At 46.9% G+C, this 25,987-nt stretch overlaps 1 protein-coding gene across 5 annotated transcripts in view; it reads left to right on the top strand.

The window, feature by feature from the left end:
- The window catches only part of NUP188 (nucleoporin 188), a 161,167-nt gene that overhangs the window by 13,809 nt on the left and 121,371 nt on the right, over nucleotides 1-25,987 (top strand). For all 5 annotated transcript variants that reach the window (XM_040324704.1, XM_040324703.1, XM_040324706.1 and 2 more), the window contains exon 2: nucleotides 19,293-19,347. In XM_040324704.1, the coding sequence (XP_040180638.1) occupies nucleotides 19,293-19,347 (55 nt within the window). The remainder of the gene's footprint in view (nucleotides 1-19,292; nucleotides 19,348-25,987) is intronic.

Here is a 25,987-nt window from a genome sequence, read left to right as displayed (position 1 = left end):
TCTTTTCTGCCCCTTCGGGGGAGGGGAGCCTGCCTCACTCACCCTAGTCACTTCTATGGGTGTGTGCAGTTTTTTCTGGTACAGCGGTGATGGGTTCTGGTGTTAATTGTTCACTAGCTGTGTGCACTTGTGTGATTTGGTCTGGCATACAAAGGTTAAACATAGCGTTGTTGTCCTTTGTGTCGTTTCAGAAAGTTAAAGAAAAACTTAAAGTGGTAGAACCTCCTCCTTCCAAGAAGCGGTGTGCTACTTGTAAAGCTTCTCTTAACCTCCCTGGCGGTATGATTCTTTCAGAAAAAACATGCTGAAAGCGGTACCATTATTTGCAAGGAAATTTGGCGTTTTATATTGTAGGTCTGTAATTTTTAGAAATAACTCACTTAAATCTGACCAAACAAGATTCTAATAGGCATCCCGGGTATGAGATTTTTTTAAAAACAAAATTATAAATTATAATATAATAAATAATTATAAATAATTATAACAAATAATAATATAATTATAATAAAAATTATTCAATAATGTAATCAAATCAAAATCACTGAATTTTTTCAGTTGCAGAATTGTCGCTGTCATTATTTTTTTTTTTTATGACGAATTTCCCCACAAATCGCTATCGCACAATTCTGCAAGTGATTATAATTTATTATCGCTGTTTTTTAGCTGATCTAAAACTATTTTTGACATAAAGGGACACTTTTGGTTGCTATGGACAATCTACAGTTTGCAGGGAGAAAGAAACGTTTTTATTATATAAAATGACATTGCATGACACAGGACAGACCAATAGGACAAGGGGGGTGTGTTTTTTTTACATACAGTACTGTAATCTATAAGATTACAGTATACTGTATGTAAAGTGTTTGTTTACTTTTTTGAATTTGGCGCCGTTCTCCGTCCCCGTGCGTCGTAACGTCGCAGGGAACGGAGATCGGCGTCACACGGAGGCACGTGTGAATCGAGCGAGGTCACCGCTCGCTCACACAGCGCGGTGGCCATCGCTGGATCCAGGGACAAGGTAAGGTAACCATGCCTGTGGATCTAGCGAGGCAAGCCCGAGTCTGACTCGGGGTTACCGCTCGCAGCAGGAAAATCTAACCCCGAGTCAGACTCGGGAATACCGCCAGGCAGGTTAAAGGGAACTGGACCAAACCTTTATGCAAAAATTGTATTGCGGAGATTGTCAGGGGGAGGCCTCTACTAGTTCGGCCTCTTAGCAAGCCCACCGTCAAGGATACGGGGAGTTGCTCTCTTCATTTAGGGAGGAGTTGCACCAGACTTTCAGTCTTTTCGCTCCTTCCTGGACAAGGGTCCGACTAAGGGATCTAAGGCCAGGGCCAGTACCCCCCTCCACATCTAGAAGGTTAGACAGTGAGTCCGAGGAGGAGGAACCTGAAAATGTTTCAGGATCAGAGGCGGAAGAAGAAGAAGAAGGGATACTTCTTCCTCGCGCTATAACTGTCCTTAGAAGAGGTTGATGACCTATTAAGGACTATTCATTCTACCTAAACATTAAGGAAGATGCGACTCAGCTGTCCTTGCATGACAGGATGTACCAGGGCTTGGGATGAGGTGAAACATCGTACCTTCCCAGTACATAAAGTATTGTCCCGAAACAATTAAAAGAGATGGAAGGACCCAGAAAAGGCTCCCTTCTTTTCTAAATCTCTGAAAAGGAGATTTCCTTTCGATGAAGATCCAACGCAGGCATGGAATAAAAGGCCTAAACTGGATGCAGCATTATCGAAAGTTTCTCGCAATACGGACCTAGCTTTTGAGGATACAGGTACCCTTAAAGATCCCTGGATAAAAGAGCAGATACCCTGCTCAAAAAAGCCTGGGATACCAGCTTGATTAATCTCAAGCCAGCTATGGCATCCACTGTGGTGGCTAGAAACTTGAACATTGGCTGGATCAGCTTAAAGGTCACATCGAGGCTGGGTACCTCTCGTAGAGAGCTTTGGAGTCCTTTCCAGTCCTTATGAAAGCGGTAGGCTATATAGCGGATGCATCTGCTGAATCCGTGAAGCTCTCCGCCAGATCCTCGGCGTTGATAAATTCAACCAGAAGGGCCTTATGGGTTAAGACCTGGCAGGGGGACACAGCCTATAAGCTGAAACTGTGTGGATTACCTTTTGAAGGAGACTTGGTGTTTGGCACAGGGCTAGACGCCGTTCTGGATAGGACGGCGGATAGAAAGAAGGCTCTTCCTTTAAAAAGGTAGATTCAGGGCCCAAGAAAAATTTTCGTCTCTTTTTTCCAAGCCAGGGGTCCTAAGGATTCGCAAAAGAGGCCAGGGTGGTAGACCCTGGCGGTCCCAGAGGGCCGCGGGAAGCCTGGGTGTTATTTCGCTCCCCAGCCAGCCTGCTAAGCCCCAGTGACGGTCTCCCAGCTGTGGGAGGTCAGCTCCAAGCCTTCCTTCCACAGTGGGCAGAGGCGACGTCCAGTCCGTATGTCCTCAAACTGATTGCAGAGGGCTACGCACTGGAGTTCTCGGGAAGACCACCGTCGCGGTTTTATGTGACCCAGTTGCCCAGGGAGCAAGAGAAATCTCGGGCAATGCTGGCATTAGTGGAAGATTTTCTCCAACAGAGGGTGATTACGCCAGTGCCCCAGAGAGAACAGGGGGAGGGCTGTTATTCCCATATATTTCTAGTAAGGAAACCGTCGGGCAAATTCAGGTTAATTTTAAACCTAAAAGTCCTGAATCTAGCTATCCGGTACAAGAGATTCCGCATGGATTCTATATACTCGGTGAGAAAGCTTCTTCCTCTGGGGTGCTTTCTAGCATCGATAGATTTAAGGGATGCATATTTGCACGTCCCGATCAAGACTTCCTCTCAGCGCTATCTGCGCCTAGCCATCAGAACAGAGAGCGGAGTGAGACATTTCCAATTCAGAGCCCTCCCATTCGGCCTTTCCTCCTCTCCCAGAGTCTTTTCAAAAGTGGTGGCAGAGGCCTTGGCACCCCTAAGGCTCAGGGGGATTTCCATAATTCCATACTTGGACGACCTCCTGGTGTTCGCCAAGTCGGAGAAGCAGCTTCTCCTGGACCTGACGAGGACCCAGGCTCATTTGGAAGGGCTCGGGTGGATTCTGAACAGAGAAAAGTCAAATCTAGTGCCCTCCCAGAGGATAGTCTTTCTAGGATACACTATAGACTCTGTTCAGGGGAAGATTTTTCTACCAGAAGAAAAAATAGAGAAAGTTCAGGCTGCGGTGAAGACAATTCAGACAAATGTGCCGATTTCTGTTCGCTCAGCCATGTCCACAATGGGCTTACTCACCGCTGCCATTCCGGCGGTGCAGTGGGCTCGTCTTCATTCAAGGGACCTACAACAGGCTATCCTTCAGAATTGGAACCATGGGGAATCCCTAGAGAAAAGATTCAGAGTTCCGTCTTCAGTGAAGAGGGAACTTTGGTGGTGGAGAGGCCAGGCAAATCTGCGCCTAGGCCTGTCTTGGTCCTTCCCCACTACAAGGGTCCTAACTACGGACGCGAGTTCGTGGGGATGGGGTGCTCACCTAGACGGGCAGATGGCATAGGGATCCTGGACGAGGGAAGAGTCCAGAAGGTCCTCCAATTGGAGGGAACTCAGGGCCATTTGGTTAGGGCTAAGGGCCTTCCAGGAGCTGATTCTGGACCAACATGTCCAGATTTTGTCAGACAACGCACAGCAGTGGCGTATGTTTCCAGACAGGGGGGCACGAGAAGCAAGGTACTCCTCAATCTGGCCTTACAGGACTCTGTCCTGGGCAGAGGTGAACTTGGCTTCCTATCGGCAGTACACTAAAAGGCAGCCTAAACCTTCTGGCAGACTTTTTAAGTCGAACGAGGGTTCTGAATCGGAATGGTGTTTATGCCCGGAGGTCTTCCAAGAGCTAGTAAACAGGTGGGGAACCCCTCAGATGGACCTCGTTCGGTCCCAGTCCAATGCCAAGGTTCCGGCTTATTTTTCTCTCAACAGAATGGACCAGGCAGAGGGTCTAGATGCGTTAGTCCAACGCTGGCCCTTCCGCCTGTGCTATGCCTTCCCCCCAGTTCAGATCATCCCTTTAGTATTACGGAAGCTTCAGGAGGAGAAAACTACTCTGATCCTGATAGCCCCGTACTGGCCCAAGAGGCCTTGGTTTTCGAGTCTGTTGGATCTGGCAGTAGAAGATCCCTGGGTACTGCCAGTCAGAAAAGATTTGCTTTTTCAGGGCCCTCTACTTCATCCAGACGTGAGTCGGTTAAGACTCACGGCCTGGTTACTGAAGAGCTAATTCTTAGCAGGAAGGGTTTGTCCAAACGTTTGGTAGATACGCTACTTAGTAGCAGGAAAGAGGTCACGAGGGCCATCTATTTCAAGACTTGGAAGGTTTTCAATTCTTGGTGTGAAGGTAAAAATTATTCTCCTTTGAATACTTTTTCCGTCTTGGAGTTTTTACAAGACGGTATGGATAAGGATCTGGCAGCCAGCACCTTGAAGGCGCAGGTGGCGGCCTTGTCAGTCTTTCTAGAGAGACGTTTATCTCTAGAGCCCTACGTCATCAGATTTTTTAAGGCCTTAGCCAGGGCTAGGCCTTCCTCGTTTAAATTTTTCCCCAAGTGGGATTTATCAGTGGTTCTGGGGGGTTTGACTAAAAGGCCCTTCGAACCACTGGTAGACGCCTCTATAAAATTTCTGACTTTGAAATTGGTGCTTTTGGTAGCGGTCACCTCAGCGAGGAGAGTTAGCGAGCTTCAGGCGCTTTCCATTTTGGAGCCTTTTTTGTCAATCTTCCCTGACAGGGTAGTATTAAGAACTGATCCGAGTTTTCTTCCGAAAGTAGTGTCAATATTTCATAGGACGCAGGAAATAGTGTTACCTACCTTTTGTCCAACTCCTTCGTGTCCGAAGGAGAGGGAATTCCATTCCTTAGATGTCAGGAGATGCATTAGACGCTATCTAGAGGTCTCTAGTGAGTTCAGAAAGGCGAACTCGCTTTTTGTTCTGTTTTCAGGATCCCGCAAGGGGCATGGGGCTTCCAAAAGTACTCTGGCTAGATGGTTACGCATGGCTATCCATGAGGCATACAAAGCTAAAGGTTTGGATCCTCCTCCGGGAGTAATGGCCCATTCTACTAGGGGCGGTGGCAACTTTCCTGGCAAACGGGCTGGAGCTTCACCAGACACATCTGTAAAGCGGCAACATGGACAGCTTTTCCACCTTCGCTCGTCATTATAGATGGATTTGCTCTCTGTGTCAGAGCAGTCTTTTGCAGGAAAGTCCTGCAAGCGGTGGTCCCACCCTAGAGTAAGTACTCGGTTATCATCTCCAGTGCTGTCCTGAAAGACGAGGTGAAGAAACCTTAGTTAGACTTACCGTAACGGTAATTCTATGAGTCTTTCAGGACAGCACCGATAACCCGCCCTTTTATTATTAAAGATAATATATATATATGCAATGCGTGTAGTGTCTATGTCTGCTTATCTAATTTCAGCGTGGCCGGAGGTACTCGTGAACAACTGAGGCCATGGTGGAAGGGGGCGGAGTTATAGCATTGACTGCAGTGTTTTCCTGGGAAGTGGTGGAGCTGCGCTCTCTCCAGGTGCTGTCCTGAAAGACTCATAGAAATACCGTTACCGGTAAGTCTAACTAAGGTTTTTTCACCGTCCCGCCAGCACACTGCCCGAGTGTGAAAGCTATATTGATTTCAATGCAAATAAGTTTTCGGGAGCTTTTCAGACGCTTTTTTTTTTTTACATGAAAGTACCTGAAAGCGCATTGGTGTGAAAAGGGGTCTTCAGATTAAAAAAAAAAACTTTTACCTTAACAACCACTTTCATTTGCGGGTGATATCCATTACCCAACCACTTGATCTCTGGAAGGTTTTTAACCCCCTTCTTGGCCAGGCCTTTTTTTCGTTACTTTAAGAGCACCTTCACACTGGGGCAGGCAGGCAGGCATCAGTGCTAAAGCGCCGCTATTTTTAGCGGCGGTTTTCCATTGTTTTTTGCGGCACCTTTCGACCGTAGCGGGGTGCTTTTGACCCTTTTTTTGGCAGTTAAATGCGCCAGCCAAGTGCTGCTGCCCATTGATTTCCCATTGATGAATGGGCAGGGGCGCTGTAGGAGTGCCCAGTGTGAAAACCCTCGCCTTTCACACTAGAGTGAGAGGAGAGGCGCTTTACAGGCTCTATTTTTAGCTCTATAGCGCTTGTAAAGTGCCTCAGTGTGAAAGCAGCCTAAGGGCTCTTTCACACAGGAGGCCTGTTCAGGTACGCCTGCCAGTTTTAGGCGGACCTGAACGGGCGCTCTGTGATCCTCTATGGAGCCACGGATGTCAGCGGTGACATGCCCGCTGGCATCCGACCCGCTCTGATCCACCAAAGTGTGATGGAGGAAAAACCTACTTTTCCATCCATCTGGCAGATTGAATCGGGTGAACACGGACAGACGGTCCGTGTTCATCCGATCACCCCATAGGGTAGAGCGGGAGAAAAGACAGGAAAGTAAACACCCCAAGGAATTGCAGAGAGGCATGTTGAGCCCATGGAAGATTTTAGTTTTTGAAAAATGTTTTTTTATTCAAAGTTGTCACTTAAATGTATGGATGTACCCCAGGTGTTAGACTTTTTTGGCAGTCTAGCCACGTATTGGTGCCAAAAACCAATCATTGCCTTCAGGCTTTGTAAGGGCGGGCGTAAATGGCTAATTTACTTCTCACTACCTATCACAGTTTTGGACCGGGGTCGAAAAAACCCTGGGCACCAGTTTGCAGTTGTGACTAGAATTAGCTACACGGAGACTGGGGCGGCACAGCTGGGGTACCCTCCGTCTCCGATCGCCTCGGGCCGCGCCAGCCAGTAATTGAGGCTGCTGCTTTGCGGCCTTCTGCAGGCATTTGCTTCCTTCTGTGATCTGGCGCTGTCTTGTGGTGGCCATTGGTATGGCAAGACAACCAACAATGCTAATGGAGCTTCCCCTGTCGGTTTTCACTGCCATCTCCTTCCCTCTAATTAGAACCCCCAAACATTATATATATATTTTTATTCTAACACCCTAGAGAATAAAATGGCAGTCGTTGCAATACTTTCTGTCACACTTTTTTAAAATTAAAAAATAAGACCACAGTAAAGTTAGCCCAATTTTTTTTTTTTTTTTATATTGTGAAAGATAATGTTACGCCAAATAAATTGATACCCAACATGTCACGCTTCAAAATTGCGCCCGCTCGTGGAATGGCGACAAACTTTTACCCTTTAAAATCTCCATAGGCGACGTTTAAAAAATTCTACAGGTTGCATGTTTTGAGTTACAGAGGAGGCCTAGCGCTAGATTTATTGCTCTCACTCTACCAATCACAGCGATACCTTACATGTGTGGTTTGAACACCGCTTTCATATGCGGGCGCTACTTACGTATGCGTTCGCTTCTGCGCGCGAGCTCGGCGGGACGGGGCACATTCCTGTTTCCTAACTTTTTTAGCTGGCTCTGAGATGCCAAGCAAACTTGTCAAGCCCTGGTTTCGGAAGCCCTGATATGCCAAGATATAGAAAGTAGACACCCCAAGGTGTTTGATAAGAGGCATGGTGAGTATTTTGCAGATCTCATTTTTTGTCACAAGGTTTTGAAAATTCAAAAAAGAAAAGAAAAATACATTTTTAATTTTCTTTCTTCATTTTCAAAAAAAATATGGCAACAAATGATCTGCAAAAATACTCACCATGCCTATTGGCAAACACTTGGGGTATCTACTTTCCAAAAGGGGGTCACTTGGGGGTGGGGTTTGTGCTATCTTGGCATTTCAGGGCCTCAGAAACTGTGATAGTGAAGAAGTGAAATGAGGCGCTTTAAAAGACTCAAGGTGCTTATAGGATTTCTGGGTGCTGTATTTGGCAGCGCTAAAAGATTGTCAAAACTATAAAACAAAAGTTCAACCAAAAGAGTCCAATTAGTGTGGAATCTAAGTGGTAATAGAAAATCCTGTGAGAGATCCTCCACCAACAGTTGCAAACTAGGAATGGACGGCTGAAAATTGTGTTTTTGCATTGCCAAAAGAAAAAACACCAAAAAAGGGACGGGGCCTGGGCGGTGCTGCCCAGCACGGGTGTGGTCGTTCTGGCAGCACCTCAGTCCAACCCCAGTCCTCTCCTCCCCTCCCTCCTCGACGCAATCTCCTGAAATGACTGGGACACATATCTTGCGCTGTACACAGTGCCCAGCAGAATAGCGGGCGGCTGAAAAGTTTTGACAGGCAGAAAGCAAAACAGTGTTCCATCTATGGAGGAAAGCTGTCTGCACACCGGGTTAAGCAGCGGCTTGTCGGTATGATCAGCGGGAGTATCATTATTATCAGTGTGCAGCGCCCGGGGGTTAAGAGTTTGACATGCTGTTAGAAACAGTGAGCCCCCTGGTTGAAGCTTACGGTAACTGTAAGCTTCACCGAGCAGGCTCGCTGTTTCTCCTGTACCACGTCTGCAGTCTCTGACCATGTCCTGGAAATCATCTGCAGTCCCTGTATCATATCTTCTAGAGGTGCACAGCATGGAAATGTTGCTAATACTTTTAGCCAGGGCTCAAAATTTCAAGTCCTAAGCTACTAGCCAGGCCTCAAGAGTTACTCGCCACCAGTTGCCCCACCTAATTCATACACTGCCCTGCGCCTAATTGCACCCGTAAACACGCCCTCATAGATTATCTCATGGAATGACAATGTTTTATGCAGAATCAAGTTACAAAATTAAATATTACCAACAACAACTTTAACAAAATGGGACAGGGCACTGGGGGCAGACCAGAGGGACAGGGCACTGGGGGCAGACCAGAGGGACAGGGCACTGGGGGCAGACCAGAGGGACAGGGCACTGGGGGCAGACCAGAGGCACAGGGCACTGGGGGCAGACCAGAGGCACAGGGCACTGGGGGCAGACCAGAGGCACAGGGCACTGGGGGCAGACCAGAGGGACAGGGCACAGGGGGCAGACCAGAGGGACAGGGCACTAGAACTGGGTCTCTTGCCCATTCTCTTGCTGTCTCCTCTGCAACTCCCATCCATCCTCTCTCTCTCTCTCCCATTCATCGCATCATCAGGAGCCTGTGTGTGCGGCTCCACGCTTGCATGTCCCCACTTCCCCTTTTATTCAGGCTGGCAGAGAGGAGCTGCAGCACAGCGGGAGGGAGTACAATCCGCGCTGAGATCCACACAACTGCACAGCCATTGACACCATAGCACAGCGCACATGACAGCGCACAGCACACATTGAGACCAGTCTGTTCACAGTGCTCAGGCTAAACTTACATAGAGCACAAGGAGAAGAAAACTGCACAAACTAGAAGGCTGCCGCTCTCAGTGTCAGGGCAACTTTCAGTGAGCGCTTGCACCGGAGTGGTAATTTTTGCAATCCTCCACCTCACTCATTACTTTCTGCTCTCCAGCTACATTGGGAGGGGGAGGGGGGGCAGGCTCAGAGAGGTCATACTGTTAGGTCCCATGGCTTAATGAGAATTGTAAGGAGAGCAACTGTGTACTGCTCTGCCTGTGCGCAGCTCACCAGACTACTGTTCCCGAGCATGCACCTTTCCTCTTCATCCGCCAATCTCATCGGGACTCTAAGTGTAGGCACAGATTGGAGGGAGATTGGTCATGCAGCCCTGTCATTGCTCGCCCCCAGCTTAAATCTACTTGCCAAATGCTAGTAGAAATTTTGAGGGCTGCTATTAGCAATGTGTTATATAAAAATGTATATGTTTTATTTAAAATATAAAAATACATTTTTATTTCAAATATATAAAAATTCATTTTTTTTTTCCGTATCTGTTTCTGCACCAAAAAACACATTTGGTGCACCCCTAGACTAGAAACAACACACCGACTCTTACGTGCAAAGTGGACCACTAGATACAGCGGTCATTTGCGCTGGTTAAAATCCAATCGACTAAACACCAGATCTCTTCGGCAAAGAGACATTTCATAGTGTGGTATGTTCGATTTAAAGTTCTAATAAAATCCAGCACACACTGTGTAATATAAAAGCTTGCATGTACATCAATAATAAAAAAATGAGAACGTTTCCAACCATCAAGACGACAGACCTCTGTGCGTGGCAGCATCCCATGATCCAGCTCCACCCAATGCATTTCATCATGTAGATGTCATCAGGGGCATGGCCTCATGTCTCATGCCACTCTTCCATAAAGGACAGATTTGTGGAGAGCACGACTAATAGTTGTCCTGTGGACAGATTCTCCCACCTGAGCTGTGGATCTCTGCAGCTCCTCCAGAGTTACCATGGGCCTCTTGGCTGCTTCTCTGATTAATGCTCTCCTTGCCCGGCCTGTCAGTTTAGGTGGACAGCCATGTCGGATGATGGATTAAACAGAGCTCTGCAAGATGTTCAAAGCTTGGGATATTGTTTTATAACCCAACCCTGCTTTTAACTTCTGTGCAACTTTATCCCTGACCTGTCTGGTGTGTTCCTTGGCCTTCATAATGCTGTTTTTTTCACTAAGGTTCTCTAACAAATCTATGAGGGCTTCACAGAACAGCTGTATTGATTTTTTTTTTTTTTTAATCAGAAAATACGTTTTATTGTGCAAAATTTCAAGAAGTACAAACGGATTTATAAAACATATAAGTATTGAATTCACATCTCAAAGATAGTACAAGTTTTCAGGGCTTGTGAGTAATACCAGGGTATACATTTTGTTTACATAGTAAATCTAGTAGTCAGCAGAACATATGCTAATAAATCAAAACAAAAAGAAAATAAAAAACGATGCAGCATGTGCTATTCTCCAAACAAATTTTGCCATCATGTAGTAAAGGCACCTATCACAATGCAGTATCCATCTACCGCCAACAGTCTATGAGCCACTCGGGCCTGTAGATCTATGACAGTGATAGCAAACCTTGGCACCCCAGATTTTTGGAACATGTTGATGTTCTCTGCAGTGTAGGTGAGCATCATGGGAATGTAGTTCCAAAACATCTGGGGTGCCAAGGTTCGCCATCACTGATCTATGACATGGAAGCTGTATGACCTTACTCCTATACTTGGAGCAGTCTAGTAAGAACCAGTTGTGGCGGGGCCACTTAACAGCTGTATTTACACTGAGATAAATTACACACAGGTGGACTCTATTTACTAATTAGGGCGAGTTCTAAAGGCCAATTGGTTCTCGAGATTTTAGTTTGGGGTATCAGAGTAAAGGGGGCTGAATACAAATGCACGCCACACTTTTCAGATATTTATTTGTAAAAAAAAATTGTGAAAAACCATTTTTCATTTTCCTTCCACTTCACAATTATGTGCCACCTTGTGTTGGTCTATCACATAACATACAAATAAAACATGACAATATGTGGAAAATTTCAAGGGGTATGAATACTATTTCAGGGCACTGTATATGACATTACAAAAACTAAAGCTTAAATCCAAAAAATAAATAAAAAACGGGTCAATCAAATGCATTACAGAGGTGGCAGGTGTGAAAACATTTGAGTAAACAAAAATGAATGGGTTTAAAAACAATGAATAAGTAGCCATGCAAGGTTAACGGCATCCAGTGCTAAATGAAGGCGTTTTTGCACCTGTCCTGCCTCTAAAACTGAAAACCGAGCAATCGAACACTGCATGTGGGCGGATCCTGATTCCAGGCATGTGGGCGGATCCTGATTCCAGGCATGTGGGCGGATCCTGATTCCAGGCATGTGGGCGGGACATCGACTCCATTGTTGTGATCTTGCCAGGACGGGCTCTGTGACATCACCTGACAGTGGATGAGAACGGGTCATAGGAGTGCAAAACAAACTGCACTCCTATGATCCACATGAGAAGTACAGCCAAACAAGCTTTGGCTGTACTTCTCATTTAAACAACCTTCCCCAGGGAATGTTGGGTAAAAGTGCATTCATATATCAGAGTGTGCAGCTAGCCCTGCAAAAATCCACAGTAAAAGCAGCCTGGTCCCATATCCCACAGGAAGTCAGAGTAAGTGGTCAAGGTAGGTAGGCCACCTGATTTGACAAGCACCCTCACCAGTCGATGTAGTTTAGAGATAGGTGTCTTGACAAAGGAAAGCCACCAAGGGTGTCCATAAAGTCAGGCCGGTATTTTGGACCTAGTGAGTATGGTGTCCTGCCCAGGAACTTGCATATCGCCCACTTTCTCTCTTGATGCATCTATAATTAATGCATGTTTTTAGTGAATTGACTACTTTTGAGATAAACCTGTTTCTCTGAGCAGGCAAAAGTACTGAAGGGCTTGCTCTGGGTCCCTTTTACCATATCAGAAGGCTTAAGTAAAGTATCTTCAAGTGGGGGGGCGTGGCCTGGAGCGGTATGGGATAGGACGCTAGGTCACTGAGCTCCGCCGGCCGAATATCCTTTCAACTAAATCCTGGGATTTTACAAACGCCTTTTCACTCCGAAAACCTCCAGCAAGCCTCGGACACCACAGCGGTCATGGCCCCACCAAAAACGGCCAAGTCGGCGGGTCCTAAGATCGATCAATACCTCCGCCAGGAGAAGGACCCCCCGGGGCAAGATGGCGGCGCCACGAGGACGGAGGAGACGGCGGCTAGTGCAGACATGGCCAAGGTGCTGCTGGCTATTACATCTTGCCAGGAAGCGGTAGCGACGTGCCAGGCCACCCTCACGACTAAGATCGAGGAAGTGAAGGTGGATGTTTCCCTGGTGAGGCAGGACATCCAGAAGCTAAGAGACAGGGTGGCGGAGGCAGAAGTGAGACTGGGCACAGTCGAGGACTCCCTCCCCCCCCCTACAGCACTCCTCGGAAGCCATGCAACTACAGATAAATCAACTGCTACAGAAGCAAGATGACCTCAAACAGAACCCACAGGTGTAACCTGCGGTTCATTGGTCTTCCTGAGGGGGTTGAGGGGAGAGCCCCGCAAGACTTCTTGAAAACTGCTGAAGGACACCTACGGCAACGCGGCCTTTTCCCCCATGTTCACAGTGGAACGCGCCCATCGAATGTCAGGCAGGCCTCCGCCGCCTGGAGCACCCCCCCCCGCACATTCATTGCAAAGCTCTTAAACTACAGAGATAGAGACACTGTACTCCGTCTGAGCAGATAAAAAGGGCAACATCCCCTTTGACAATAAAATGGTGGCCGTCTTCCCGGATTTCTCGGCTGAGGTCCAGCGCAGGAGGAAGACTTTCATGGAAGCTAAAAGGCGTCTGCGTGTCAAACACATCAAATACGCAATGCTTTTTCCAGCTCGCCTACGTGTGGAGGGAGATGATCGTGCATACTTTTTTGATGATCCGGAGGAGGTTCTGACTTGGCTGGAGAGACAAGAGAGGCGCAGATAAGTACTGACTACCCCCTCCTTGCCCTTCCTTTGCCTTTACTGTCCCCCCTTCTGTGATGTCCCACGGTTGCCGTTAGTGCCTTGGCCCCCGCAGAGTATGTTGTGTGCCATAATGGAAATCCTCGGGCCCCCCCTGTTTGTTCTCCTGCCGGGGGGTGCCCCCCCGCACCCCCTTTTACATTGGTCTCCTGGGGGGTGATCGGGGGCGCCAGGCGGCATTGTGACATTGCTCTGTGATATCCGGAGCCCCGCAACGCATGGAGTTTTCCCCCCCTATTGTGTGACCCCACTCTGGAGGATGCGGAGCGCACTGGACTTGGCCTCCCCCTACTTCATGATACTAGGCCCCCCGCTGAGAGACTATGTTATCCGGGGACCCGGGCGGGGGGGGGGGGCAGGTCATTTACACTGCACATATCACATTGAAACCCCTTTCCTCCTACGTGCCCCCCCTTTCATACTTTGGAGGACATTTATTCATCCCTACTATGGACTCTCCTCCCCCCCGGCGGAGGGAGGTGAAAAGCTCACGGGCTTACAGCGGACGGCCTGTTCTGTACCGCAATGCGCAGCGATTTTTTCGCCCCAAGCGCGGCAACACACAAACAAGCCTGGGGGGACACCGCCGCGCGGTCCCGCCTGGGGAAGCTCAGATGGTCGCCACATGGGATCGTGTCGGTGGCCCCCTATTGTGTATCCTTACTGATCAGTCTGTTAGATATGTTACGGGTGCTGCAGTTGCCATGTTGGCGGTTGAGGGTTCAAGCCCGCACCAGTTGGGGACAGTGCAGGGCAGGGAGGGGGGTGGGATGGGAGCAATGGTTATGTGTTACTGTTTTATTTTTTTATTTTTCTTTGCTTTTCTTATCAATATATATTCTGTTTGAGCAAGACGAATACAGGGGGTGTTTAGGAGTACTGTCACTGTTATACAGGAAGGTGTGGCTGGGTGGCTGTAGAGTGATGGCCGGGAATCCTGGGGTTTCCTATTTTGCATGCCTCGTCCCATGGCCAAGCTAAAGTTATTGACTTGGAATGTCCGTGGGATGAGGGACCCGATCAAGCGCTCTGCGGTCTTCACGGTGCTCAAAAAACAACGGGCAGACATTGTAGCTCTGGTGGAGACACATGCAGAGGGCCTGGCCCAGAGGGCACTGGGGCGGCCATGGGTGGGCTGGGGATTTCACTCCGTCCACACATCCCACTCCAGGGGGGTCTCCCTGTTAATTGCTAAAACAGTTAATTTTGAACGGCAGGATTCAGTGATAGATCCATTGGGCAGATATATTTTCTTAAAAGCAAAAGTGTATGGGGACCCGCTCCTACTGATGGCATTCTATGTTCCACCCCCGTTCCACTCTACAATATTGATATCTGGTTTTGACTTTATGGCCCTGCATATAGGTGTACCGACTATTTGGCTGGGGGACTTTAATGAGGTACTGGACCCCTCCCTTGACAGGTTGACGGGGGCTCGGACCGGGCAGGCAGAAACAAGACCCACGAGATTCGCGAGGCTTCTGGCGGATTTCAATTTGGTAGACACATGGAGATATAACCACCCTACGGACAGGGCATACTCCTGCTTCTCGGCCACACACCACTCGATGTCCCGCATCGACTTAATACTAGCATCTACGTCCCTTGTCCCTAGGTTGAGAGGCGCAGGCTTCTCCCCCCGATCCCTCTCAGACCACTGCCCATGTTGGACGGAGCTGGCACTGCCCCGGGCCCATCCGCCGCCTGCTTGGCGGCTAAATCCCTTCTGGCTGACCCTGCTCCCGGGAGATGCGGACCTGGCGGCGGAGTGGGAGCGATTCTTCTCCGACGACTCCGGGTCTGCGTCCCCACGGGCTGTTTGGGAGGCCTTTAAATTGCATGCCCGCATGACAATCTCAGCCCACATAAACACCCTCAAGTCCGGTTCTGCTGAGGCGTTGAACAGGGCCTCAGACCTTGCCCTAGCTAAGGAGAGAGAATTCATCACTAACCCGACAGCTGACCTGGCCGCTGACCTTAAGCTATACACCAGGGTAGTAGATCAGTTGCAATACGAAAAGTCAAAACAGAAGCTCTTTTTTCTCAAACAACGAACATTTGAACACGGAGAGAGAGCGGGGAAACTACTAGCGTACTTAATACACTGTGAGGAGAGACCCCCAGTGGTGATCTCCCTGCGCACTCCAGGGGGAGATCTGGTGAGTGACCCAGAACGGGTGGCTGATATGTTCCGCAAATTTTTTTCCTCCCTATATGACACGGTTGCCCCTGAAGGGGACTCCCTGGCAGAAGAGTTTCTGACGGATCTGCAGGTCCCCCGTCTGACCACCTCGCAAGCACAGGCCTTGGAGGAACCACTAAGGGCAGAGGATATTTCCGCTGCACTGGCTGGCCTCCCAAGGTCCAAAGCGCCGGGATCCGACGGTCTGCCGGCGGAATTTTATACCACGTACGCTGACATACTGGTGCCCAGACTCCTTGCCCTCTACGGCTCCATTTTTGACGGCTCCGAGCTCCCGCCCTCGATGAGGGAAGCGACTATAGTTTTGATTCCCAAGCCAGGGAAGGACCCGCACCTACCGGAGTCATACCGCCCCATCTCCTTGTTGCAAGTAGATATCAAGATTCTGGCTAAGGTGCTATCAGCGCGTCTCAACTCAGTGATCCTTTCCCTAGTGCACACTGACCAGGCGGGGTTCATGCCAGGGCGTAACACCTCCTTTAACCTCAGGAGACTATTCATCAACCTTCAGGCCCAACATGACAATTCCGGCTCTAGAATAGTGGTTGCCCTGGACACAGCCAAGGCGTTTGACTCGGTGGAATGGCGGTACCTCTGGAGATGCCTTGCGGGGTTCGGACTGGGCCCCAAATTTATTCAGTGGGTGAAGCTGCTTTACCAGGCACCAGTGGCTAGAGTCCTAGCCAATGGATGGCCCTCGGCTCGATTCCCTTTGCGGAGAGGCACACGGCAGGGCTGCCCCCTGTCGCCGCTGCTGTATGCGCTGGCGGCGGAGCCCCTGGCAATAGCCATACGAGCACACCCAGGTATAACAGGACTGCGGAGGGGCGGGGTGGAGGAAAGAATTAGCACCTATGCGGACAACACGCTTTTGTACCTAGACGTCTCTACTGACTCTCTCTCCGTGGCTCTGGCCCTGATAGAGCGCTTCGGCGCCTTCTCGGGACTCCGAATCAACTGGGACAAGTCCCAAATACTCCCTCTTGATAGCTACCCGGTGAGTGCGGATAGGGCCCTCCTCCCTTTGCAGAGAGTTGCCGAAATTAAATATCTGGGGGTCCGAACCACCAGAGACCCGGCAGACTATGTCCCATTAAATGTCACGCCACTGTACGACATGATTAAACAGAGGACCCAGGCCTGGGCTTGACCCCCATTGGGAGTCATGGGCCGTATAAATCTTGTGAAAATGGTCTTATTGCCTAAGATCTTGTACATGGTGTGGCACTCACCGGTCTATCTGGTACTCAGATGTTTTAGACTGATGGAAACTCTCCTTAAACCATTTGTTTGGGGCGCCGCGAGACATAAACTCCCCTGGCATAGACTTAAGAACCCGACCGACCTGGCTGGCCTGGCACTGCCCGACTTCAATGCGTATTATTTGGCTGCCCAGCTGTCACAGCTTTTCCACGTTGACAAGGTAGACAGGACACGGTTCCTTCGCCTTCTGTGCCCAGCATGGACCCAAACGACAGAGGACCCCTTAGTAGTAATAGCGGGGGGGACTAGACCGTCAGGGGACCGACATTCCCTCCTGTTCCACTACAGGAGGGTGTGGAACGTGGTCTCGACCAGACTCGCCATCTCGTCCCCGCATGGCTACACCTCCCTGTGGCACAACGCTGCCCTCCCGGAGATGGAGCTCATTCGGGATTCTACAGTATGGAGCTCTAGGGGAATATACAATCTGACGCACATCACCAGAGGTGGCAAACTGAAATCCTTTGACGTATTGCAAGCTGAATACAACTTACCTGACCATATGCTATTTCGATACGCTCAGCTCCGACACGCCTTTCGGGCCCAGTTCCCACAGGACGACCTAGTGTTGGCTGATAACCCTCTTATGGCAGCAATTAAATACCCCGACCCCAAGAAGTTGATCACTCAGTTTCACACCATAATTACATTACCGAGCGCGACAGTGTCGGCCTATGCTCTGAAACCTAGGTGGGAGCGGGAGGTGGGCTTCATGGGGGATGATGAATGGAGCGATGCTCTGGATGCCTGTAAGCTCGTGTCCCCAAAATTATCGGATCGCCTTACACAAACCTTTATTATCAACAGGTCCTATCTTACACCCCTCAGAGTTTCCAAATACAGAAGGGACTTCCCTGTCACTTGCCCAATGTGCGGCCAGAACACAGGTACCTTCTTTCACCTAATATGGGAATGTACTAAGATCCAGGCCTTCTGGGAACAGGTGGTGAAATTCCTGCACGATAAGATGGGGTCCCCCATTACCCTGCAGCCGAAGCCATGCCTGCTAGGGATCTTTCCAAATGCTGAATTGAACAAGTTCGTCAAAGCATTTTTGCATGAAACACTCTTTGCAGCCCGGAAGGTCATAGCGAGGGTGTGGATGAGACCAGACCCCCCGGAACTCTCTCACTGGCTGGTGGAAGTTAACACGGTCCTACCATACAAAAAACTGGTTTATTCACATAGGGGTTGTCCCCAAAAATACGAGAAAATATGGGATAAATGGCTGAAGTCGCATGCAACCTGTGTGTAGGGATTTCTGAAGGGTGCGGGGGGATCTATTGCCTGGGGTGGAGCCAGGAGGAGGAGGTAGGGACTCGGGGGTGGCTAGATAGCCTGTTAGTCTGCAGTGGGTCGCAGCATCAGAGAGCCCCAGAGTACACACCAATGCATTCTCTGTATTCCCTTACTGTTTTGTTCATGTGTTTCTCTGAGAATGTTCCTAACTTACTATGAAATTTACGCTGCATGTATACCCTGTATGATGAAGTTTTGCTCAATAAACAGATTTTTGATGGGAAAAAAAAAAGTATCTTCAAGTGCAGGGCTGTATATCTTCAGCTCAGAGGCTGCTGGTGCAGGACAGTTAAATATGCAAATGAAGGGTTAAGGGGGGTTAAAAGTCAGATTAGGAAGTCATTGATTTTTGAGTTGCCTTTTGTGTTGAGTGCCATGCACCAAAAACTAACCATGATGGAGTCCTGACACCAAAAATGAAAATGTTTTACTTTTGTCTGCTTTGTGAAGAAAGTGTCCTTTGATTAGATAACATGGTTACATTTTTGTTCCAGTTTAAAATGTGCATAATCTATATATATAAAACTCAACGTGTGTGTGTGTGTGTTCCAGCATCACGTCCAAACGGCTAAAGATATTAACATGAAACTTGGCACACATGTTACTTATATGTCAGCAACAAACATAGGATAGGTGGTTTAACCCTTACCCACCCCCATTTGCCATGGTCGGGGTTTTTCTTTAAAGTCCCATTCAACTCTATGGGAAATACATGTTACTTCATAACTTCCAAACGGCTGTACATATTTTGATAACACTTGGTCACATGTTACTTATATGTCCACTTAAACTATAGGATAGTTAATTTATCCCTTAACTACCCCCATTTGTGAGGGTCGGGGTTTTTGTTTAAAGTCCCTTGCAAATCAATGGGAAATGTATGTTCCCACATAACTTCTGTACGCCTGGAGATATTTCAATAATACCTGGTACACATATTACTTATATGCCAAATAAAAATATATGACAGTTAAATTAACCCTTACCTACACCCTTATATAAAAGATGGGTATATTTATATTACTATGATTTTCCTCCCCAAAAGGTTAAGATAGGAAGACCGGGCAACGCCGGGTATTCAGCTAGTTATATATATTTGGGGATCTGATCGTAATACTACTCTTATAACCTTTGCCACATCACTGGTTGGTTTTCAGGAACTAATCATCTTTATTTTGTTTATAGAAGCAGCCGGGAGCTGTGGACCATTCTGCTTGGGCGATCGGCCTTGAGGGACCCTGTAAGTGAAATTTTTCATTGTGGAACTTTAGAAACGGCAGAGACCTTTCATTGATTCAACCAAGAAATATAGGCCACTGACATCTTTGTAAAAGTAGTTGCTGGTTGGTATGCTGATCCTTTGCTGCACTAATTCCAAATCACTATCCCAGTGATCACATGTAGGGCCAGATCCACGTACCTCCGCGCATCTTTCCGCCGGGGCGCAGCGTATCTAAGATACACTATGCCACCTTAACTTCATATTTTTTTTTCGAATCCTCAAAGAATTCGCGCCGTAAGTTACGGCGGCGTAGGGACGCAAAATTTAAAAGGATGTAATGGGGGCGTGTTTTATGTAAATACGTCGTGACCCGACGTAAACAATGTTTTTTTTGAACGGCGCATGCGCCGTCCGTGGGGGTATCCCAGTGCGCATGCTCGAAATGAAACCGGAACAAGCCAATGACGTCATTCTACGCAAATCCCTATTCGCGAACGACTTACGCAAACGACGTAAAAAATTCAAAATGCGAGGCGTGAACGACGGCCATACTTAACATTGAACAAAAACATACAGTGCACAAGGGTTAAGTGAATGTCACTTTATAGTCTGTAATGTGTGGAAAAACATATATGCATGAAAAATTGAAAAGTTGAAAAAATTGAAGTAGCCACAAATAGCACACAGGAAAATAGCACATTAAATTTTTTTTATTTTTTTTTAAAAAAACTAATAACAATAGTCCGCATAACATAAGCAGCAGTTCACGTGGAGATGGTAGAGTGAAAACACATACACTTCGGGGGAGATGTTAGGAATGAATCCAGGTAGTGTGCATACACTTGTATGCAGAGGTAAAACAATACCTCAATAAAAGCAGCCGCTTCTACGTCTCAATGCAGGGAGATGGAATCCGTTGGTGGGATGATGACAGCCACACTGGGAGCAGATGTAGAAGTTATATCCATGCAGAGATGGATACTGCCGTTTAAAGACCACTAGCTCAGGGGCTGATGGAAAGGAAACCTTCCTCGCAAACAGAAATCTCCAGCAGCAGGGGAAGTCCTGGAGGGGAGCCACCAAGCCGGTTCAGTGACGCAGCCGCGTCACACGGGAGCGAGGAAAGGGGGATGGTAGCCTGATAGAGTCACACAGAGAGCAGGAGGTGTCCGGACACCTTCGATCCAGCGTCAGGTGACTCAAAGCACCAATCAGTGTGGGCAGAAAACGAGCAGTAGAGATGCTGGCGCTAGTGTCACTGAGAGGATTTCCCGAGTGTCGGCACTACACATCAGCTGCAGTGTGCTTGCTGCAAACATATAGGGGCATCAAAGATTGTACTGGTGAGCCGTGACTGACATGTTTCGCGTGCCAGGACGCTTTATCAAAAGTTGACAGCTGCACGGATTGTGTTTTAGTGAAACTTCTTTAACCACTGACAACACTGTGGTTTACCGTCCTTATGGTGTAGCGCTTCATGCGGGTGTTTCTTTGTATACTTAACATTGAGTACACCTCATAATAGCAGGGGTAGATATACGCAAACAACGTAAAAAAATGCGCCGGACGTACGTTCATGGATCGCCGTAACAAGCTAATTTGATTACTCAACGCGGAATTCGACGGAAACGCCACCTAGCGTCCGCCAAAAAATTGCACCTAAGATCCGACGGCGTACTAAGACGTACGCCTGTCGGATCGATCCGAGATGCCGTCGTATCTTGTTTTGTAGATACAAAACAAAGATACGACGCGCAAAATTTGAAATTACGTGGCGTATCAAGAGATACGCCGGTGTAATTCTTTCGTGTGATCTGTGTACTTGTTCCAGATTGGTGATTTTAGAAGATACTGAAGCCAAAAGATCGGCCTTTGAGCCAGGCACTCGCATTGTTAGCCTTCATATTTCTTCTAAGTCTTTTTTCAGTACATGATAATAAAAATAGGTAGAGCAAAGAAATATAAGGTTTTGTCCTGGTGGTTCAGGAGGTACATTGCAGTCAGTTGAAAATAAAGCTTTGAGAAGTATAAAGATAGCACAGCATACCTGTGCAATATTTCAAGACTCAAGCCAAGAGTACTTTTTTTTTTTTTTTATATAGTTTTGGATATAGTAGGGAATTATTAATACTCCTGTTGGGATTTAACTGCTTTTCAGGGATCCATGAGAGAGAATTCCCTTATTTCCTTTTGCAGTGACAACAGTTTCCCTAGACAGGAAATGTGTGATAAACTATAATGGCACCACAGACAGAATCCCCCCCCCTTTTTTTTACTGCTGGTGAAACCATTGTCGATGTGACAGAATGGCTGGCCTTACGTTATACATAGTTGCAATTTTGTTGTTCAATTTCCTTTAGATTTACTTGCAACTATGTAGTGCAAGGGCCTGCTTGATTGCATACAAATTAAGTGTGTAGGTCTGACCTTATATGGTTTTGGTAAATCTAAAGGAAAATTGTATAATGTATGGCCAGCATAAGTGAGGAAAAATCTCCCTAACTGAGCCTTAAATAGCAGTAAAGCCTGACAGAGGGTCTAACCCTTCCCCACTCTAATTTGAAAAAAAGTGTTGGCTGGGCATAAACTTTGAGTTGTAATGTCAAAATATGTCGGCATTAATAATGTTCTTAAAGCGGAGTTCCGGCCACAATTTCACTTTTTAAATATAAATACCCCTGTAATACACAAGCTTAATGTATTCTAGTAAAGTTAGTCTGTAAACTAAGGTCCGTTTTGTTAGGTTGTTACAGCATTTAGACACTTTATAAAATAGAAATTGACTGGGGCCATCTTAAGTGTGGGCATCATGAAGCCAGACTGTATGACTTCCTGGATTTCAGCCTTACAAATCTCGCACATGCTCAGTGCTGCACAATCAGTGTCAGATCAGGTTTCAGCACCTGTGCTGTCCAAGTCACATAATTATTTGAGACTGGGGAATGCACAGACTCCTGGAAAGTTACACCCACTACATTCCCAGGAGTCTGTGCGGTGTAGGTTAGGAAGCATTAAGCACCTAGGTGCAGGAAGTGGGAAGATTAACTATTCTGCCTAGCAACAACACTTTGAAGGCATCTAAAAAAAAAAAAAAATTCGTAAAGGACTAATGACATTTTTTTAAAACTACTGATGTAATGTTATATTTATGGGTGGAACTCCACTTTAAAGCTATGAATCAATTAGGCCTGTTCTTATTTTGAAATGTGATTGACAATAAAGGAAAGGCAGAGAAAAAAGGGGCATAGCACAGGCTTCAGGAGGTACTCTTGGGCCTCATTCACATCTGAACAAATTTTAGCTTGAAGCTCAAAGTTTCAAAACTGTCACCAATCAAATTCCCATGTAAATAAATGGTGGCCATCCACATATGAACACTTAGGCACCTGTAGCATAGATTCAGCAAGGTGTTGGAAACTTTCTCTGAGATTTTGGCCCATAGTGACATGATAACATCATGCAGTTGCTGCAGATTTGTCGGCTGCACATCTATAATGTAAATCTACCATTCCACCACATCCCAAATGTGCTTCATTGAATTGGGATCTGATGACTGTGGAGGCCATTGGAGTACAGTGACATCATTGTCATGTTCAAGAAACCAGTGGTGAGATAATCGGAGCTTTGTGACATGGGGCATTATCCTGCTGGAAGGAGCCATCAGAAGATGGGTACACTGTAGTCATAAAGGGATGGACAGCAACAATACTCGGGTAGATCATGGCATTTACACAATGCTCAATTGGTACTAAGGGCCCTAAAGTGTGCCAAGAAAATATCCCCCACATGTTACACCACCACCGGCCTGAATTGCTGATACAAGGCAGGATGGATCCATTCTTTCATGTTTACACCAAATTCTAACCCGACCATCTGAATGACACTGCGGAAATTGAGACTCATCAGACCAGGCAACGTTTTTCCAATCTTGTATTGTCCAATTTTGGTGAGCCTGTGTGAATTGTAGCCTCAGTTTCCTGTTCTTAGTGGACAGGGGTGGCACCTGGTGTGGTCTTCTGCTGCTGTAGAACATCTGCTTCAAGGTTTGAAGTGTTGTGCAGTGAGAGATGGTATTCTGCATACCTTGGTTGTAACGAGTGCTTATTTGAGTTTCTGTTGCCTTTCTATCATCTCAAACGAGTCTGTCCATTCTCCTCTGACATCAACTAGGCATTTTTGTCCTCACAACTGCCGCTCACTGGATATTCTCTGTTTTTTGGACCATTCTCTGTAAATCCTAGCGATGGTTGTGTGTGTGAAAATCCCAGGAGATCATCAGTTTTTGAAATACTCAGACCAGCACCAACAGCCATGCCATATTCAAAGTCACTTAAATCCCCTTTCTTCCCCATTTGTGATGCTTGGTTTGAAATTCAGCAAGTCGTCTTTACTGTGTCTAGATGCCTAAATGCATTAAGTTGCTGCCATGTGATTGGCTGACTAGCAATTGTACAGGTGTACCTAATAAAGTGGCCAGTGAGTGGACACTTCTACAAAGCTTGTACATGCGTGCAAAAATGCCCATATGAAAATGGCTCTGCTCAGGTGGGAACGCAGACTTGCATTGATCGCTCTAGATCAGTGCTTCTTAACATTTTTTTTTCTTTTAGTCAGGGCAGCTTTTAAAATGATCTTAAAGCACCGCAATCTAAAATGTAAAAAACAAAACGAATAGTTTAACATATTGCAGCAGCAGGCGCTCACGTAGGAGACCCAACTTTAGAGGCGATTTATTCTTGCAAAGCAAAGGCACCTTTACACACTGCTACTGACTAGTAGTCCAGTGTTTTTTCTTCTCCTTTAGTTTCTCTCCATCACTAAGCCAGTGCTAACGGAGAGGGACAGGAGGGGGTAATGTCATCAATTGTTGGTATCCAGCTGGCCCTTTCGGTGCCCAAGGTTGCAATGCTGCAAGTTGAAACCTGTGACTGTAAAAGCTTGTACACAATAGCTGAAAATTTGGGACTGTTTTTAGACATTTTGCCAGGGCACCCCTGAAGAACTCGGACATCATCCTGGTTGATTATTGTTGCAGTGGAATATACAGGTGACACTCAATTTTTTTTTATATTGCGCAAAAGTTCATTTATTTCACCTAATGCAACGTAAAAGGTGAAACTAATATCTGCGATAGACTCATTACATGCAAAGCAAGATAGTTCAAGCCGTGATTTGTCATAATTGTGATGATTATGGCTTACAGCTCATGAAAACCTCAAATCCACAATCTCAGAAAATATATTACATGCAATCAATAAAACAAGGATTGTACATAGAATAATATCGGACCTCCAAAAAGTTTAAGCATGCATATGTACTCAGTACTTGGTTTGGGCCCCTTTTGCAGCAATTACTGCCTTAATGCAGCGTGCCATGGAATGGCATGGAAGCTATCAGCCTGTGGCACTACTGAGGTGTTATGGAAGACCAGGATGCTTCAATAGAGGCCTTCATCTCTTCTGCATTGTTCGGTCTCATGTCTCTCATCTTTCTCTTGGCAATGCCCCACAGATTCTCTATGGGGTTCAGGTCAGGCGAGTTTGCCTGACCAATCAAGCACAGTAATCCCACAGTCATTGAACCAGGTTTTGGTGCTTTTGGTAGTGTGGGCAGGTGCCAAGTCCTGCTGGAAAATTAAGTCAGCATCCCCATAGAGCTCGTCTGTGGAAGGAAGCATGAAGTGCTCCAAAATCTCCTGGTCAATGGCTGCGGTGACCCCGGACTTAATGAAGCACAGTGGACCAACACAGACTGTGGAAACTTCACACTGGACTTCAAGCATCTTGCAGTGTGTGTCTCTCCATTCTTCCTCCATACTCTGGCTCCTTGTTTTCCAAATGAGATGCAAAATTTGCTCTCATCAGAAAAGAGGACTTTGGACCACCGAGCAACAGACCAGGTGTGTTTTTCTTTAGCCCAGGTAAGACGCTTCGGACGTTGTTTGTTGTTCAGGAGTGGCTTGACAAGAGGAATACGACATTTGAAGCCCATGTCCAGGATCCGTCTGTGTGTGGTGGCTCTTGATGCACTGACTCCAGCCTCAGTCCACTCCTTGTGAAAGTCCCCAACACTATTGAATGGCCTTTTCCTGGCAATTCTCTCCAGGCTGTGGTCATCCCTGCTGCTTGTGCACATTTTTCTTCCACAGTTTTCCCTTCCACATAACTTTCTATTAATGTGCTTTGATACAGCACTTTGGGAACATCCAACTTCTTTTGCAATTATCTTTTGAGGCTTTCCCTCCTCATGGAGTGTGTCAATGATGGTTTTATGCACAACTGTCAGGTCCGCAGTCTTTCCCATGATTGTGATTCCTACTGAACCAGACTATGAGACCATTTAAAGGCTCAGGAACTCTTTGCAGGTGTTATGGCTTAATTATCTGATTAGAGTGCGACACTTTGAGCCTAGAATATTGCACCTTTTCACAATATTCTAATTTTCTGAGATTGTGGATTTGGAGTTTCCATAAGCTGTAAGCCATAATCATCACAATTATGACAAATCACGGCTTGAACTATCTTGCTTTGCATGTAATGAGTCCATCTCATATATTAGTTTCACCTTTTACGTTGCATTAGTGAAATAAATGACCTTTTGCACGATATTCACATTTTTTGAGTTTCACATGTAGAGTGCTCAGATGAGAGTGAAATGG

The sequence above is a fragment of the Rana temporaria genome, chromosome 9 (genome assembly GCF_905171775.1).
Source record: "Rana temporaria chromosome 9, aRanTem1.1, whole genome shotgun sequence".
NCBI lineage: Eukaryota > Metazoa > Chordata > Amphibia > Anura > Ranidae > Rana > Rana temporaria.
This window is presented reverse-complemented; position numbering and strand designations above follow the sequence as displayed.